Below are 18,615 nucleotides of genomic sequence, written 5' to 3'. Positions count from 1 at the left end.
CTGCAGAAAAAATTCCTTTTCAAAAACTTTTGTTAGGGGAGATGAGAGCCACAAAAATAGAAAATGTATGGACATCCTGTGATCCTCTCTATGTAAACAAAGGAAATAAGCAGAATTCTGATCCCAACTGACATAAAAAAATAGCACTTTTCCGAATACAGCATCCCACTCCTCCATGACTGCTAGAAATAACATGGTAGGAATCCCAGGTCAGGTCACAGCGAACCATGGCTGGACCTATTCTTCCAAGCTCTTCTCCATGTTCCCTGCATGAGGGTTTCAGAGAAAGGAGGATAAATTAATGCCACTCTGAGTACACTTAAACAATCTCTCATTTCCCCGTGGACACTGACTGGCATGTTTGATCTTCCATATTGACTAGAGGGGCTATTTCCTCACTCTACTTCTTACTTCCTTGGCCCATTCTCTTTGACTACCTTGGGTTTTTTGGGCCACACATTATATTAAGATTCCATGTATAAATGGTTAACAAAGGGTTAACAATGACGACGAGATGTTACAGACATCAGCAGCATATGAACAGATGGTTATAAACGTTATCAGAACAAGGTGTTACAAATGGTTATTAGCCATTGTTATAAACAACTTTTTGATCGGTTGGACTCTAACATTTGTTGAGACGGCTATTAATAATTTATAAATCCTTTATAAATGGCACCTTGTGTGACCATTATTTTTGGTGGATGGGAGAGAGGTAATGAATGGTAGGCAAATATTTGGTGCCAGAGTGTGATACCCAGGATTTGTCCCAGGGACAAAGGGCTAGACTGTGATACCCCTTCTTATTTTGAGTGGTACCTTACCCTTGTCTGCAGGGAGTCCAACTGAACAGTCCTGCTCAACTTTCCTGCTTTCCTTCCCCGCCCTACTTCCTCCTCAGCAGAGTTGGGTAAGTGAGGGAGAACTCTGGGACATGATCCATGCAGAGATGATTGCACAGGCAAAAAATAATTCATTTCACACAACAGTTCATCGTCCTCATGATTACAACCAAAAACATTGTATTGGTTTCAGCCCGTGAAATGACTGTCGTTGTTTTCCAAAAAGTTCAGGTGAGGACAAATGTGTTTTCAGGCCTGGCCTTAGGGAAAATGGTGCCCTGGGCGAACTTGTATTTTGGCACCCTTTCTTTGAGTCAAGTACAGATACACAGTATGGTCACACACCTGAATTTACTGGAGAAGCTTTAAGTTACAGTCGGGACTGTGTGTACCCTTCAGCAGAGACCATTGCACGGGCACCCCTGGCAAGAACATCAGGCTGGTGACCGTGTGAAGCGCTGGAGGGATGGCAGGGCTGCGAGGGACGAATTGAAGCCTAGCACAGCACGCACCTGGCACAGGGTCTGTTTCCCTGAACTGCCATAAACTTGCCCAGGGAGCCCCGCTGCCTCTGTTCCTCAGTGCTGCCCAACTTCAGACACTGCTGTGTGCCCCCAGGAGCGCTTACCACTAGCCTGGGCACACCTCATCCTCCCCTGATCCACGGGCTTTTGGGAGCGAGTGAGCAGCTACCCTGGCATGCAGGCTGTGTCTAGTGTGACCAGATGTCCCAATTTAATAGAGACAGTCCTGATATTCGGGGGATTTCTTTTATAGGCACCTATTACACCCCACCTCTGTCCCAATTTTTCACACTTGCTATCTGTTCACCCTAGGTGTGCCAGGCAGCCTGGGGTGAGTGCAGGAGACACAGGGTGGAAGTATCTCTCCCCCGGGTGCTCTCCTCACCCCCCAGTCCAGTGCAGACCGGCACATGGCCAGTCCTGGCCCCATCCTGCCCTGCAAGGTGCTCCCCCAGGCCTCCTGGGGCTCCCACAGCTCAACCCTGGGACAGACCGTTCCCAACCACAAGTTGTAACAACACCCCTCACAACTTCAGCTCCTCCCCTATGTGGGAGCTGTCCCAGCCTACTCACTCCCTCTGCCAAGCAAGACCTTGTGTGCGCCAACAAAGCCATCCACAAGTGGGGAGTGGAACCTGGCCGGTGTGCACTTGCCTCTTGCCCTGCCCGTGTGCCAGCATCCTCTTGACCACGGCTCCCCCCTGACCATGGTGCCCTGGGCAGTCACCCACGTCAGCCACTTGTAAGGCCAGCTCTGTGTGTTTCCCCAACCAATGACACCCTGTGCTGAGGACTTTTCTGCAGAACTTTGTTGCTGTAATTCACAGTGTATTTTGAAAACAGGGCTGGCAGCTGCACTTCACTACCTACCATATAGCATGAAAGGCTGAGATTGAGATGAAATCAAAATTGCCATCTCTTCTGTCAAACGCTAAAATTTAGGTGGTTCTACTTGATTAAGCTGTGCAACAGAACCAAAAGTTCTCTCAGCTATTGAAAAAGTCAGGAGAGAACAAAAAAAGAGAGAACCTTTAGCAGCTCATCCATTATGTGAAAAAGATGTGAAAATAATTCCCTGTCAACATATCAGCTCAAAGGCACAGAGCTTACAAATGCAATTCCATCAAAAGTAATGTTCTGAGATAGTTAAGAGTTCTTTGAACAGGTTGATCTTTAATAACTCCCTTCCCCTTGGGAAGATGGAAATATGCAAGTGGATCTTCGTAACATGTATGCATACAATAATTCCGAAGGACAAGGTGTCAACTCATTTTCCTTTAAATCTTGTTTTTCCAAATAAAGCCCTACTAATCAACCCCAATGTTTTAAAATTCGGTACCTAAAGCTAGGCTCCTAAATGGAAAATAAGTGACTACATACGAATGTATGAGCTTCATTTCCAGCATCCGGAACTGAACACATGAGTGCATATTTCTATTTTAATTAGTAGAACGTACCTCTTTTATAGTTCTAACAGAACAAGGTGGAATAAAAATAGCTGAATTCTGTCAATGTTCAGACAACACCAATCAATCTATGAAATGATCAGGTTTAGCTCAGGGTTGTGTTGCACTGAAATTCCTCTGAGATTCTGGATACAAATTTAGAATGATCTTTTTAAAGTCTCTTTGATGGGTAAATACTATAGCATTTAACCGAAAATACTACGCCAGATCCTCTCGTTGGTGTAAATCTGCATAACTCCACTGAAGCTGTTTGATAATCTGGTATAATTTCTAAAGAAATGATGGGAGGGGAAGGATAGTTCAGTGCTTTGGGTGTACTGAACCTGGGTTCAATTCCCAGCTCGGCCACAGACTTCCTGTGTGATGCTGCCCAAGTTACTTAATTGCTCTGTGCCTCAGTTCTCCATGTATAAAATGGGCATAACAACACTCCTGAATCTAAGCTGGGTGTTATGAGGCTAAATCCTTTAATATTGTGAGGTGCTATGGCCATGGGAAACCACATAAATAAAACAGAGAGAGAACATATAAACCAATCTATGGAATTTGCTATTGAATTCTACAGCTGGATTAAAGTAATATTTATAACATCTTAGAAGCCTCATCTTTATTATTTTATAGGATGTTCCCACAAGTGTTGGGAATAGGCCTATGTGGCTCCTCTTATCAAGAGGCATGGAGGTGAGCAAATGAAACAAAAATGGGGAAGAAAAGCCCTAAAGGCAAAAGAGGGGGAGAATGACTCATTGTGGCTCAGCCACAGTCTCCTCAAAAGCCTGTAGTGGGAGCTCCCTACACAATGTTTGAGGCAGGAACTCTCTTTGTTCTGTGTTTGTACAGTGTCTAGCACAATGAGATGCTGATCTGCAACTGGGTCTATGAGGTGCTACCGCAATACAAATAATTATAGGTGGGGTTCTACTTTCAATTATAAACTCCTGTTTTCCATTGCTTATAATTTTACCAGACTTGAATTATTTGGGCTGAAACTTTCCATGCCAATTGTCTACCTTGGGCTGACTCTTTCTGGAAAATTTCAGCCCAAAGAGTATTGCTGTTTATGAGAATGAGGCTAGGGAAAATAATGTTTTCAATATTAAAAATAAAAAAAACCCGGCTATCCTTTCTTTGGAAAGCTCTAGTACCCCCATACTTTGCAGCAGCCACATGAAATCTGTCATGTGGGTGGCCTTTGTGCCACAGATGTGCTGCTTGCCATCCCCATGAAAATCTGTCCAGACCTGGTAAAGTTATAAGCCTTTGAAAAAAAATCACAATTCGCACATGCTCAGTAGAGACTTTCTAGAGCCTAACAGCTAAAAGCTTTGAAGCTGCAAACCTCACTGAGCCTGCTCCACCCCTCACAGCTCCTGTATGTGACCAGACTGTGTACACACCATCCTCAGAGAGTGACCGATCATGCTGTATCCCCTCAGGTTTCCTGCACATGACTGGACAGCACATGCGCCGTATTCACAGAATGACTGAGGCGTGCTCCAGCCCAGGGATATGGGGATGGAGCCAGCCTTCCCCCGTAACAGCTGTTCTGGGCCGGGATGCGGCTGGGCACAAGGGCTGAGAGCAGGAAGCCTGTCTCTCCTGTGTCTTCAGTAAATTCCTTCTGGTACCTAGGTAGCATGGAGAAAGAAACCATCTGCTTCAAATTCAGGGGGAGGCAAGAGACAGATCTAGGCTGTTGTGGGGGAGGACTGGGATAGTGGATTGGAACAAGGAGCCTGGGACTGGAGGGTTGCATGGTGCAGAGATTGAGAAACCAGGGAATGCAATGGGGTAGGGGAGAAACTGAGATCAGATGAAAAAACAGGTGGGGGATGGGTCTGGGAGCCAGTGGGGTGTGGAGAAGGAGGGAAAATAGAACTGCCAAGGAGCCAGGAGATACAAGGGGAGAATAGGCACTGGCTGGGCATAGCCTGGGGTAAGGAACTGAGGGTGGCGAGGACACAAATTGGATGAGAAACCTGGGGAGGGAGACTGGGACTGGGAACTAGTGGGCATGGGGAATGTGGGGCAGGGGGGATGGGAAACTGGAGGGAAACAGAAACACATCAGGGAGTAGGGAAGAGAAATGGGACTGGCTGGGCAAGGATACTGGGAGTGGGAGTTTGGGGAAGAATGGGATGGGAGGTGTGCAGGGGTAAGACTAGGATTTTCTGGGCAAGGAGACAGGGACTGGGATCAGAAGCCTGAGGAGTGAAGACTGGGCCTGGGTAGGCAAGGAGAATAGGAATGTGATGAGGAGCTAGTGGTAGGGTAGAGACAAGACTGGGATATGGAAATGTTAAGGGGAATAGGGCGGAAGGGCCAAGCTTGTGGGCAATGGTCAGAAGCATAGGCGCCGACCCCGGGGTGCTCCAGGGCTCAACCACCCACAGAAAAAAAATAGGGGTGGGGCCACCGATCAACTGTTCAGCTGTGCCACAGATCAGCTGTTGGGCAGCTGGTGGAAGGACGAAGAGCAGCGAGGGGCCTCAGGGTAGGTGGGAAGAGGCAGAGCAAGGGTGGGATCTCTGGGGAGGGGCCAGAGTGGGGGCAGGAAAAGGCGGAGCAAGGGTGGGGCCTCAGGGTGGAGTGGGGGTGGAGCACCCACAGGGAAAAATAAAAGTCAATGCCTGTGGTCAGAAGAGTCTGTGCCCACTAGAATGCACACATTTCTAGAGTCTTGAATTACACCCTCCTCTGTCAGCAGATATTTGTGAAACCCACTGGCAAAATGTCCCATCTCCCTCTAGAGCTGGCCTACATGGAGAATAACTACCTACTACTGCTATCAGTTATTCCATTAGTTTAAGCGGCAGAGGTCGGTGTGGCAGATCTAAAGACTTCACCCCTGCTAATGATCTACGTGGGTATCAATATGATGCCACACGACATAATTTTCTGGTTTTTTTAAGAGGCACGAAATCACACATAAAACCCCATGTTAAAAGATTATTAGGGTTGCAAAGTCAAGCACTCTGAAGTTAGGAACTGCCAGAATTAAAGTTGGCTGTGCAACCTTACTTTGGCCCCTTTATGGGTATAGATTAATTTGATCTCATACTGTGTATTTGTGCAGCAACACTGCCTCATTCAGTGCACAGAACAGACAGTCCGTATTTTGTACTCTCCATGTTGCTCAATGCATGGCCTCATGCCTTATTTACGTCACATTATTCAAGCCTGGCTCTGAAGACAGAACTATTAATTTCCTCATGGGCTTTCCTGTGGTGCTCATCACTATAGAATATGAGTGCTTCACGCACAATAATGAAAATTATTTTCATACTCCCACCGTACAGATTAGGGATGTAAATGTCGGTTAAAAATGTTAACCGACTAAATGATTTAAATTACATCGTTTAACCGGTTAACCATTAACCGAGGTCACTCAGGTGGGACGGTGCGGGGTGGCAGAGGCTGGAGTCCCGCTGGCCTGGCTGGGGCTTGGGCCTGGCTGGGGTCCCGCTGTGGGCTGCGATGGCCCCACGCAGCTGGGGATGGGGTCCCGCCTGCCCAGCCCACTGTGGCTGGGGCCGCTCCAGCATGGCCTGGTGCGGTTGGAGCTGGGGCCGTCCCAGCCTGCCCGGCTCATTGAGGCTGGGATCCCGCAAGAACCCACCTGGCCCACCGCGGCCAGGCTCTCACCCCAGCTCACCTGCTGCAGCCGGGGCTGCCCCAGCCTACTGCAGCTGGAGTCCCGCTGCGCAGCCCGTCCGGCCCGCCAGCCCGCCCGTGGTGGCTGGGTCCATGCCAGCCCGCCCGCAGCAGCCGGGGCTGGGGTCCTGTCGAGGCTAGGGTTCCTCTGGTCCACCGGCCCAACACAGTTCTGGCTGGCCACCAGGGTAAACGGTTAAGATCCGGTTAATGGTAAACCTAATGTTTATTGGTTAACTGGTTAACCGATTAACCTTTTATATCCTTAGTACAGATGGTGAATGGAGGCACAGAGAGAGAAAGGTAAAATGTATTCACTAATTTTGGGTGCCCAATTTGATACACGTAGGACCTGATTTTGCAGAGTACTTTGGATTATATAGCACTATTTACACTCACAGCCGAGTTCCCGCTGAGTTCAGTTGCAGTCGTCAGCACTCCTGCAAATCACGCCCAGGGTCTGAAGTCAGGCATTCAGAATATGAGGAACATACAACTAGTGATCACCCCTAAAAAGACCAGTTTAAGTAACTTGACTGGTATCTCACAGGAACTCTATGGAAAAGGCAGGGACAGAACCCAGTTCTCCAGGGCATCATTCAACTGCCTCAACCATGCAACTGTCTTTTCTCTTTCTGCAGTACCCTGCCTCATTCACTACACACCTTCCAACTTCTCAAACAAATAATGTAGGGGTACTCCAGACAACAGCCCCCTTCACTACACAGCATTCAGCAATCCTGTATAGGAAATGAGGCTGGGGTCCTGTGGAAAAAAGTTGTATATGATCATGTAATTAAAGACAGTATCATAATGCATGCAGATAAGGGGGTGAATTAAAGTTGCACAGGCAACCTTAATTCTGGCATTTCCTAATTTTTGAGTGCTTGACTTTGCAACCTTCATAATTTTTAATATAGTTCTTTTGCATGTAATAAATAACAACAACAACAGCAGCAGCTAACTCTTCTCTGTCAGGACTCGATGATGGGAGGAACATATCAAGGGCACACAATAATTACTTTCTCTGACAGGATTTGCAGATGGCAGGAACACTGATGGCAAAATCAACCAGAACTGATGCTTTGATATGTATTTAAATTCCACACTGTCCTCTCCTCATGGAGACGAAGAATAGCACAGATACAGGTGGGGCAGGCAATGCAGATCTGATTCTTGCAGTGCTTTGATTCCAGAAGGAAGGGAGTCACCCCAAAACAGAACAGGTCAGAGAAGCAGGTGGCGGAATTTACACTCCCCCATGGGTCATTGATGTTGGCAAGCTGCCTGTCCCATCTTCCTATGTGCACTGCCCCGAAAGGAGATCATACATCAAGAACACCAAAAGGACAACCTCATGAACTTTCCTGGGCCCTCCATCCCACTCCTGTGGGTTTTACTACAAGTGTTTGTCCTGTGTCCCTGCAGTTATTACATTTTACAGGCTGCAAGAGTTACAAAAAGAGGCTGTTAGTGTTCAGTGCAATTGAAGCTGGCTCAAATTTAAACAGTTCAATGTCACTGTTTAATCTATAGACTCATAATGAAATGGCAGAGATATTGTTAGCAAGTATTCAAAAATTAAATTACTATTTGTATAGTAGGTAATGCAGCACTCAGCAACAACATACATCTGGTAAATGTGACAGTTAAATGTCCCAATTTCCATAAATGCACAGAATAAAGTACCAGTGTATTAGCACTGATTCGACATGAATTAGTGAAAAGATATTAAATATGGAGATTTGTACTGGAATTCATTTAAAGGGAAAGAATCCCTCAAATATTTCCAAGGGGGTCTCATCCCCTATGGAGTGTACTCATCTTCAGAGGGTATTGATCTAGCAGTACTTTGAAAATGTAAAGCACTATAAGTACTATTTTTGCTACCTCCAAATTATAGGGCTGATCCCAAGAAATGCTGAATACCCACAACCTGTCTCATCAAAAAAGCCACCCAAACATTTCCTAAAACGGCCACTGGTTTTTAATGTACTTAGCAGGAGACACTACGATTTATTATTATTGACTAGTTAATTTGATGGTAGCACACAGAGGCTGCAATCAGAACTCAGTGTTGTTAGGTGCTGTGAAAACAGAGGTAGATGTAGTCTTTTGTCTGAAGTGTTTACCATGTAAAATGATTGAAGTAGTTACTACAATCCTGCTCTTTCCTAGAGTGTATTCAACACTGTGATTCCCCTCCGGAGAATGGAAGTTACTGGCGCCGTTGCCATTGTTAATGTCCATCTTTAAAAAGCACTTTGTCAGCAATATCAGTGGATCTAGGTGTGGTGGTATGAATGAAGGAATTATTAGAAATGGACTTATTAATGATGAGAGAACTGAGAAGTATTGGGAAGAAATACATGAATGTGATAGGATAAATGGCTAAGGAACAAAGATGACGACTTGGGTAGCTTTTTATTATTCTTAGTTTTACTACTTCCCTATTTTATACTCGTTTAATAGGTATGAGTGAATAAATGGGGAAAGGGAAAAAAAGGGAACTTCTAAAAGACAGGGTCCTATAAATATGGCAAGCTAATCTTCTGTGCCCATTTATGTAATGTTTCAAGAGCTGAACATCTGACAGTGCCAAATGTTTGATTTACATCCATTCCTGCCCTTATTCCTCACCTCCAAATAGGTGTCTATTTCCAAATTTCCAGCACTCAGCCAGCATTTTAGCATTTCAGCATGTCGCATCATTATGCTGCTTAACACAATATAACACTATGATACACTGACCTGACAAAATACTGACTCCCTGCTGAAAATGTATCCTAAGAAATACACATTTTTTTTTTCAGCTGGAGGGGAAAAAAGGACTGGATTCATTCAGTGAATTTCCAGCTTGTATTAAAATAAGAATTGTTGCAATGCATCTTGCACTGGAAAGTCCAAATGACTATGTATGAACTGTATTTGGTCCCCTTTAAGAAGCTGAAAATACTTGTTAATCATTTGCCTCACATTAAGATAAATTACTGCTAGCATTTTAATCAGAGACAGCTGACTTTTTTTTTAGCATCTCTAAGGTAGAAAATGGCTCAAAGCTCAACTAGCACAAGAAATCCAACATAATTTTGCTCTCAGCTACAATCCCTTTAAAAAACAGATATATCCCAAAGACCAAACTTCTGTTTACATACATGTAGCAAACTACAGCTGAAAGGAATGAGGGTAGGGGAGAAAGCAAAGAAGTAGAACCATTTGGGGTTTGTTTTTTTTAAAAAGGATGAACCATTAATAGTTTTTCTTAACGATAAAACAAAGGGGAAAAAATTGTCCCGGTGCCATACATCTACTGCTTTCACCCTGTCTGATCTCCCAAGTGAAGGAGGGTTGGGCTGGGCCACTACATGGCTGAGTTTTCTCCAAGGAATAGCTGAGGATGTGCTAGTGGTAATGATTCACTAGATGGTGCTATTCCATCTAAATCACAGTGCTAAGGGGCACTGTGGTCTTTTTTATGATATGTAAAACCATTGTCCTGAGTAGAGGTAGTTGGGATTTTTTGGACAAAATGTTTTTTTGTCATTAAATGCCAATCTGTCAAAACCAAAGCTTTTTGGAGAGAGACTCACCTCAAAATAGGCAATAGGGCAGTGATTAAGGCACTTACCTTAGGAAGTCCAGATGCAACTCCCTATTTTGAATGAGGTAGAACAAGCACTTGAACCTGGGTCTCCCACTTCCTAACTACTGCACCATTGGGCATTCTGGGGTGTCTCTCTCTTGTGGGTTATTTTTTTTTTTTTGAGAAAAAATACAAAATGTCTATAGTTAGACGTGAAAGGAAAACAAATGTTGACATCTCAAGATTTTTCATGAAACAGATTTCTTGTTTTCTGGCCAGCCCTAGTCCTCAGCAGGTAAATCAAAGGTCCATGGCACTATTTGCCAGGCTATGGCATTAAGCACAGTGTCCTAATCAAATTCCAAATCAGATAATTGTATTTTCTCTCTCTAAATTGCTCTTGTATTTTCAATTACATATAGTATTCTTCACGTCTTGCCTAAAACTGCTGTGTATTGCTGTAGTAAAGCATTAAACAATTGCTGTGTTACATCCCAGAGATGGCAGAACTACAGTGTTGGATGAAGTGATCTCTATAGTTTTAGTTTGTAAAAACTACTTTGGGATCCCTTGGGATGGAAGCTGCTATAATTTTTCACTAATAAAACATCCCTAGAAAGAGTATCCACCAGGAACATCAGATATTCTCATACTCATTTCTATCTCTCCACAGTTGGAAAAGGAGATATCTGCAGTAATTGTGCAGTAATCATTAATAGGTTTCCAATGTATATTGTGAGCAAGCTAGTTGGCTAACTAAAGTGCAATTGGGAAACAATGTGCAATTGGCAGCCTAAAAATTCTACCATTCCTTCAGGTTATTTCCTGCTGATCAGGGTGAATTATATTAAATACAAATTAGGTCCTGTTAAAAAAAAAAAGAAGATGACATTTTCTTCATGCAGGGCAAGTGAGATTACCAGGATCCAGATCAGAAGAGACTGGAATTACTTTGCCTTTCATAACGTTTCTTCTTATTGAAAGCGGTTTAGAACATCAGCTTCTGTACGCTGGCACAGGCCAACTGATGACAACGGAGCTGTGCCAATTTAAACTAACAGTGAATCTAGTAATAATACCTTCAGTCTTCTGACTTGATGGGCACCAGAAGCGAGTGTCCTTATCTCACGGGCACCAAAACATGCCTTTCCTTACATGCTGTATATATTCAGACCCGAGTAATGGGAAATAACTTTATCAGCTCTTTAGAGTGTTACTGTCATCACTGAATACATTTACATTAGAAGGTCTTTGAGTCACTTACACACAACACATCCACCTGACAGTTCAATCTGGATCTCAGCCATTTTTTCTGCAAAATAGCAACAAAATTCCTCACTGCAAAAAAAAAATAAAAAACAAATAAAAAATAAAAAAAACCCCACCTCAGCACATAACCTGGAATTCCCCTCACCCTCCCATTGCTCACGCTAAATTAATTTACACATTTAATCTTCGTGGCAGAGGAGTTGGTATGTAGACCAATTCTCTGTAAGGGTGAGATGGGACTCATTGGGGTGGTATGGAAGGAGCATGGTTTGATTTTAAGGCAGCTGAATTAATTGATGGATTGGAGAGAGTAATTGGGAATAGCATTATTTGTGTCTTATCTCTTGTTTATAAGTTTCCCCATTACCTGCCCCTAATGGGAAATGGCAGCCCCTTTACTTGGTGATGATATTGTCAGGGTAGGGGTGGGTGATAATTTGTGAGGGTTCATGATGTGAGGAGAGAGACTGGATGATAGCATTGGTTTTATGGGAGAGTGTGCATTGGGTGTATGCAGGGAGAGTGGGCCAAATTCACCAATGTAGTTACACCATGGATGGATTTGGCACCAGTGCTTAACGTTATTTTATGTTACAAATAATAATAAAATTGTCAAGATTTTACATGCGCTCATGCATTACTTGAAACACAGGCCACAATTCTGACACTCAGTCCAGTAGCATTTTCAATCAAATTCCAGCCTACAGCCGTTTCCTAGGTAACCAATATACAGCCACAGAAACTAACTGCATAGAGCACACAGAAAGCACGGGGAGAGGAAGGAGGGAGGAGAGAATGGGGTATAATGGGGGAAGATGGTGCCTTCAGACAGTAATATGCTGTTCTTATTTTTGGTATACAGTGCCTCTCTCTATGATGGTGAACTCATTATAAATAAATTGATAGAGGCATTTGCATACATACATCTTGAAACTATCTGAAACTATTATATCTTTAAGAAGCCAATTTTAAGTATTAGAGTAATGTTTGTTCAAAGCAATTTTACAAAGCAATGGGTTCAAAGACTGACCAGTTACTGGTACGGTTATAATAGATGCGTAATTCTTATGAGTATCTCAGCATATCTGTTTAAATCCCATTTCTCTAGAAAAAAGCAGAGATTTGAATGCAGATCAAGTATCAGCCTCCTGCAAAGTTCAGCGCATCTTTGATTTCAGCATGGCAATAAACATGATCATAACACTAAAACGGTCCAGAAGAGAAAGAAACCCCATCAAAATAAACAAAACAAAAAACTCCTCCCAAGACTACTGCACCAAAATTGGGATGAAGGGGTTTCTGAGCACCTGGGAGGCTAGGGCTAAATAACAGTGACCAAAAGAGGAGCAAAACAATTTATGTCACATTGTCAAGAGCTAAATTCAAAGTAAACATAAGAACAAAGAACGACCCTACTGGGTGAGACCAAAGGTCCATCTAGCCCAGTATCTTGTCTTTCGACAGTGGCCAATGCCAAGTGCCTCATAGGGAATGAACAGAACAGGTGATCATCAAGTGATCCATCCCCTGTCATCCATTCCCTGCTTCTGGCAAACAGAGACCAGGGACACCATCCCTGTCCATCTCGGATAATAGCCATTGATGAACCTATCCTCCATGAACTTATCTAATTCTTTTTTAACCCTGTTATAGTCTTGGCCTTGACAACATCCTCTGACAAGGAGTTCCACAGGTTGACTGTGTGTTGTGTGAAAAAATAATTCTTTTTGTTTGTTTTAAATTAAAGGGGACTCATCATAGGGGTAGGGGAGGTGTAACCTGCAGTTGGGGAAATCAAGTCAGGAAACTTGTCACAGGGAGGGAGACAAGGTTTTTGTAGCTGGGGGGAGAGAAAAGTTGAAGCAGTTGGTAGTGGGTGGCAGGTGACGGAGGCTTTGTGCACCTCGGGATATGAATTGGGTAACAGGCTTGTAATATAGAAGTCAGCTCAGGGTACATTTTACTGAAAAGTTCCTACCGGACCCTTCAACCTCTTACACTTAGTTCTGACCTTTCAAATGCCAACCACTACAACCTCAGGGTCTTTTTCCTTGCAGAACCCTCCAGTAACAGCCCCTCTACCTTAAAATTGCAGGTTTCGTTTCATCTGTGTTGGGCCCCACATCTCTACTGAAAAGTTGGGTAAGCTGGTATGCATTGGAATGTGGGATCTCTATAAAACCTTAGGCACACCAGATTACATGAGCTGACAAGAGCCAATCCTTCCATTATATACTTGAGTACTTAGCAGTTAATAAATGCAGATGCCCCAATGGGGCACAGTCCAGGTGCAGGTAGGTCCCAAATGTAACCTTTAAGGTAGGAACAAAGTGCCTTAGATTGCAGATGTAACAACCATGTCCCTGTAATGGGTACTTCCATGGAGATTCCAGAAGTTGTAATTCTGATGATAATATTATACACTGAAGGAAAAGCATAATGCCTAAAAAAATGAAGGCGAAAGGTGTCCTAGTTACAGAAACTAGGTAGATGGTTATCCTTGTCATGGCATTCCCCCTCTCCCATACAGTGACAGCATTGAATGTACCTTTGGTGAAGAAAATCTTCAGAGCGCCCCACAAGTTAAAATGCAGAACAATGTCATTGGTGCAAAAAATATTTACTCTTCTCAATAGAGGTCAGTGGGATTTCTGCCTGGGGTTTATCCTGATTCAAAAGGTTTGGTCAAGGCTTACAGATGATATTCAGAATTAAAATCTCTCTTGATTTGTGAGCAGTAGCAGATCACACAGGTCATTAAAGTATCAGACCCAGGGGCCTTCCAAACTATTTTTTTTTAATTTTGTTTCTTTCAAGTGTCAGTCTAGGTGGGGATTGTGAAGCCCAGGGGCCAAAGGAGGCTGGCAGACTTGTTAAGCTTTCGTGACAGCTGGGCAAAAGCAAATGGGCTCAGTAAATACTTGCCTCATTGTGTCTGAGCAGTAAAAACACCACAGTGGCAAATGGTTTGCTAGGCAATTTTTAGCTGATGAGTGAGGACGCAAATGGCACATAGATTTAAAAACAAGATTACAATTTAAAAAAAAAAAAGAGAGAGAGAGAGAGAGAAATTACCTGAAAATTTATATGTGGATTACTGGAAATACCACTTAGGTGTATACCCAGCCAAAATAGACGGTTGTTGATCATAGTGATTAGTGACAATACACTGAAGTTGTATGACACACTTCATTGACTATTGGGCACACAATGCATTGCCTGCAATCAAGTCCAATATCAAATCAATTGATATAATAGACAACTAACTAATTATCTTTCCAATGCTTGATTTGTGAGAATCGCAACACAGAAACACACATGTATAAACACCCAGCCAACCAAGATAGTTTTGGCACCGCTCGTTACATATCTACATAGGATATAACCAGAGATCTTTATAAAATTTTAGTTGAAAATGATTGCTTTGAATTTTCTAAACTTTTTTTTATCATCCCCTTTTAAAGCGACGTTGTAGTAAAGTAATTGCTATAGTCTTCATAGTTTATAAAATCCATTTAGAAACTTGATTTTTTTGGGACCATCTACCACTTTCTTGGCCACGGAGGAAACACTGAGTTTTTATTGAAATGTCCCTGTTAACTTGTCTGAACAGCAGCATCGATGATGCTGATTCCCATCATGGACGAGGATTTGATAGCTATCAAACACTGTCAGAAGAGAACAAATCACTTGGGCTACTGTGGTGTGTTCTTTTTCATTTCCCTGTTAAAGACTGTTGAATATTTCTTTATAAAAGGAATATATTTAGAATATAGGGGATGTTATGTACCATGTTTTAAGGTAATTCATATTTGGAAGTTACACTAACTTGATAACATCCTTTCATGTCTCCCCACATTATTTAAAGCCTTAGAACCACATAATGCAGGGTCAAATTTAGCTCTGGAATAGGTAGTTGCAAATCTCATTGACTTCAATGGGATTTGCACCTCAGGGCTAAACTTGGTGCACAGGATATAAATTCTCTTGCACTGAGGGTGAAATTCATTATTGTGAATGAAATAATAATGCAATGGAAAGAGGCTCAACATGTGATCCACCCTCTTTCTACCTGGTTACCCTCTCTGCCTACTGAAAATTTGCAGAAGACCAAACATACAGAGCATGGGCTTCTATGGGCTCCATGTAATCTAGGTTCATCTGCTCCACTTTGGCACACACTGGTATTTGCATTAGTTTCTTTCCCTCCATGCATGCATTTAGATGATAAAACTTTTTCCTTTGTCTGGGTTTATCACACCAAGTTCTTAGCAGATTTACCCAGGTGTCTGTATGCCCAGCAAGAACCATTCAGGATGGATCATTCTCTCAGTCCAACACTATCACCTGCTTCTTCCCTGGATGGAAACTTTAAGAACTCTTGAAACCCTATTCTGGAGCAAGAGACAGAGAAACTTGCAAATTGCCATTGAATATTGAAAATAGTATTATTAATATGATTTACCTCCAGAATGCGGTGGTGGTCCACACAGCAGTACCATTCCCTGACCCTGTCGGACTGACACTGTACTTCTTGTTCTTGTCTTGAAGTTTTCAAGGTCTGTTAGCAAGAAAGAGTGCAAGAAATGGCATTAGTATTCTCTTCTGGAAGGACTGCATATGTTAGGGCTGTTTATTTTATTTTCTGAGGGAGATACAAAATGAACATCAGTTTGGAAAAGATATTTGTAGAAGTCTGCTCCTAAGACACAGGCAGAACAGGCTGTTGCCTAGCGTAGCAAAACATTGGAGGAAGCAAAAGGTTCAGTAAATATTTGGGTGATTGTGGACTGGTACTGGTGGACATTCACCTCGGGCAAAGTAAACTCTTTGAGATAACACTGACAATGTATTATGCTTTGCAGATAACGTTATAACACACAATGAAAGAAATTATTGCCATAAATTGCTATTTATCCTCATTTATTTTATAATCCATGTCTGTTTCCCCACAGATTATGATTCTTTCCCTTTTGGATGAGTCTTTGTTATCCATGTCCCATGCAACCCACATGTGGATGCAAATCTGCAGTTCGGAACATGGAAAGATTCACCATGGTGAAGCTCCCTGCTAACACTGACATTAATCCACCAACGTATGTTAGCTGTACAGTGCTTTATTGCACTAAATTCCTCAGTTCATTTCTCTCCTGTCCTTTCCTGGAGGTATTAGACACTGTGAAAATGTGCCCCCCCTCTCCCTGTCTTGCACAGTGAGCTTGAGAAAGTTACTATTAATTGTTGAGGTTACAATTTGTGACCGAACTAGCAGCACCAAATATTGATCAGCAGCATCAGCTGCCATGGGAATTCTATGCAAGAGCTCTAGTATATTGAGTCACCCCAGTAGCCTTTTTATCTTATACAGTGGCTTGCTTTTAAATTTCCATTCTGTTTTTCCTTTCGGTGCAGCTGAGCCATTGTTTGCTGATCTCAAAATTGCTGTTTGGCGCAGCAGAAAAACACAGAAAATACACCTGAGATAAGTGAACAACAGGAATGTCATTATACTGTTAGAAAGTGAAAACAATTATACTTAATTTTTATCCCCTTTAGATCTTTTTGCTACGGAAGAGTTAAAACAGGTCCATAGATAGTGCTCTTTGCTATTAAGACGACTCCATTTTTCATTTTAACCACAGTGCTGTTCAGGTATTAATCTCACAGTAGTGTCGTAGATTCTGAACCTGCAAAACAGTTATGGATACACATACCTTTACCCTCCGGTGTAAAGCTACACAATGTGCAAACTGTTTGCAGGGTTGGGGCCTCGTTCTCTCTTACGCCTTGGGATGAGTGCTATGCCCGATCACAAAGAGACTTTTTGGGGACAAGGCAAGGGTTTATTATTCTTTGTATTGTGGTAGCACCTAGGAGCCCAGCCATGTTCCTAACTGTCAGGGTGGTTAAGCACTGGAATAAATTGCCTAGGGAGGTTGTGGAATCTCAATCATTGGAGGTTTTTAAGAGCAGGTTAGACAAACACCTGTCAGGAATGGTCTAGATAATACTTAGCCCTGCCACGAGTGCAGGGGACTGGACTAGATGACCTCTCGAGGTCCTTTCCAGTTCTATGATTCTATGGTCCAGGACGCCATTGTGCTAGGTACTGTACAAATTCAGAACAAAAAGACAGCCCCGACACCAAAGAGTTTACAACCTAAGTAAAAACAGTAATCAGAAGGCAAATAATGGGCAACAATTAATTATAAGGTTTATACAGATTTTAGCACAGTTCTGCTGTGTCCTTATGCTATACATTTTACTATTTTTTAAATGACTGAATAACATTGCACAATATTCAGAAGGTATATGGCTTGTGAAGGGAGATAAAGTAAATTTGTGCACTGCTGTGGGTTAGTATATAAACCTGTTTGTTAGCCTGAGAGAGAATTTTGGGTTTGACTTTTAATACTCTTACATCCTTACTAATATGTGCGAAGAACAAAGGACAGTGATGCTGTGTGTTGCATTTCCCAAAACCAGATGGGGCTTTTAGTACAATGAGACAGATAAGGGATGGAGCTGAAAGTGTTACAGGGTATGGTGGGAGTGTACTATATGAGCGCACACTTGACATCTGCCTCAACTCCTTATCTCAAAGCAAGGTCAAGCAACTAGTCGGGAGGCGCAAGGGGAGATTGGGGCGGAAGGTAAAATACTGAAAGACCAGAGGAATGCCTGCCCCTAAAAGGAGCACAACCTCACTCCTTACCCCTTCCATGGGGTACAAAATGGATGGGATGAAGACCCCGACTCATGACCCTCCAGAATGGAAAATGACCATAAGTTATAAGGGGTGTGACTAGGGTCGTGTGTTGCAGGTATATTTGGGCCTGCTAAGAAGAAGGAGTGGGAATGGGGAGTGGGAAGGGGAATGAGAATGGTAATGGCAGAATGGGAGAATGGGGGACTGGGAACAGGGCAATGAGGAACAGGGACACAGGTAAGGCTCTGCAGCTTCAGAACTGGGAAGGGGGACACTGGGTAAATGCTCTGTGGCATCAGAGCTGGAAACAGAACACTGGGACGAGGGAGCTCCATCGGTGTGCGTAGCTAGGGGTTAGAAGAAGGGTTTCTATTGGCGTATAGAACTGTAGTTGGGGGGGTGAAGGGAAAACTCTCTCGGCGTATAGCGATAAGCCTGACTGGTGTGAAGGGCTTCAAAATATGTTTGCTTGGAACTAAACCCCAATAAACATCACATTGCCTGCACTTTGGACTTCTGGTCTTCTGCTTTCCGTCTGCATAACAAGAACCAGGGAAGGGGGTGAAGG

At 43.2% G+C, this 18,615-nt stretch overlaps 1 protein-coding gene across 7 annotated transcripts in view; it reads right to left on the bottom strand.

Annotated features, from left to right (window-relative positions):
- CNTN4 (contactin 4) overlaps positions 1-18,615 on the bottom strand; it is a 632,904-nt gene that overhangs the window by 155,516 nt on the left and 458,773 nt on the right. For all 7 annotated transcript variants that reach the window (XM_074957521.1, XM_074957515.1, XM_074957517.1 and 4 more), the window contains one exon: positions 15,804-15,899. In XM_074957521.1, the coding sequence (XP_074813622.1) occupies positions 15,804-15,899 (96 nt within the window). The remainder of the gene's footprint in view (positions 1-15,803; positions 15,900-18,615) is intronic.

This window comes from Natator depressus, chromosome 7 (genome assembly GCF_965152275.1).
Source record: "Natator depressus isolate rNatDep1 chromosome 7, rNatDep2.hap1, whole genome shotgun sequence".
Taxonomy (NCBI): Eukaryota; Metazoa; Chordata; order Testudines; family Cheloniidae; genus Natator; species Natator depressus.
Note: the sequence above shows the minus strand (reverse complement) of the source record. Positions and strands in the feature narration are given on the sequence as shown.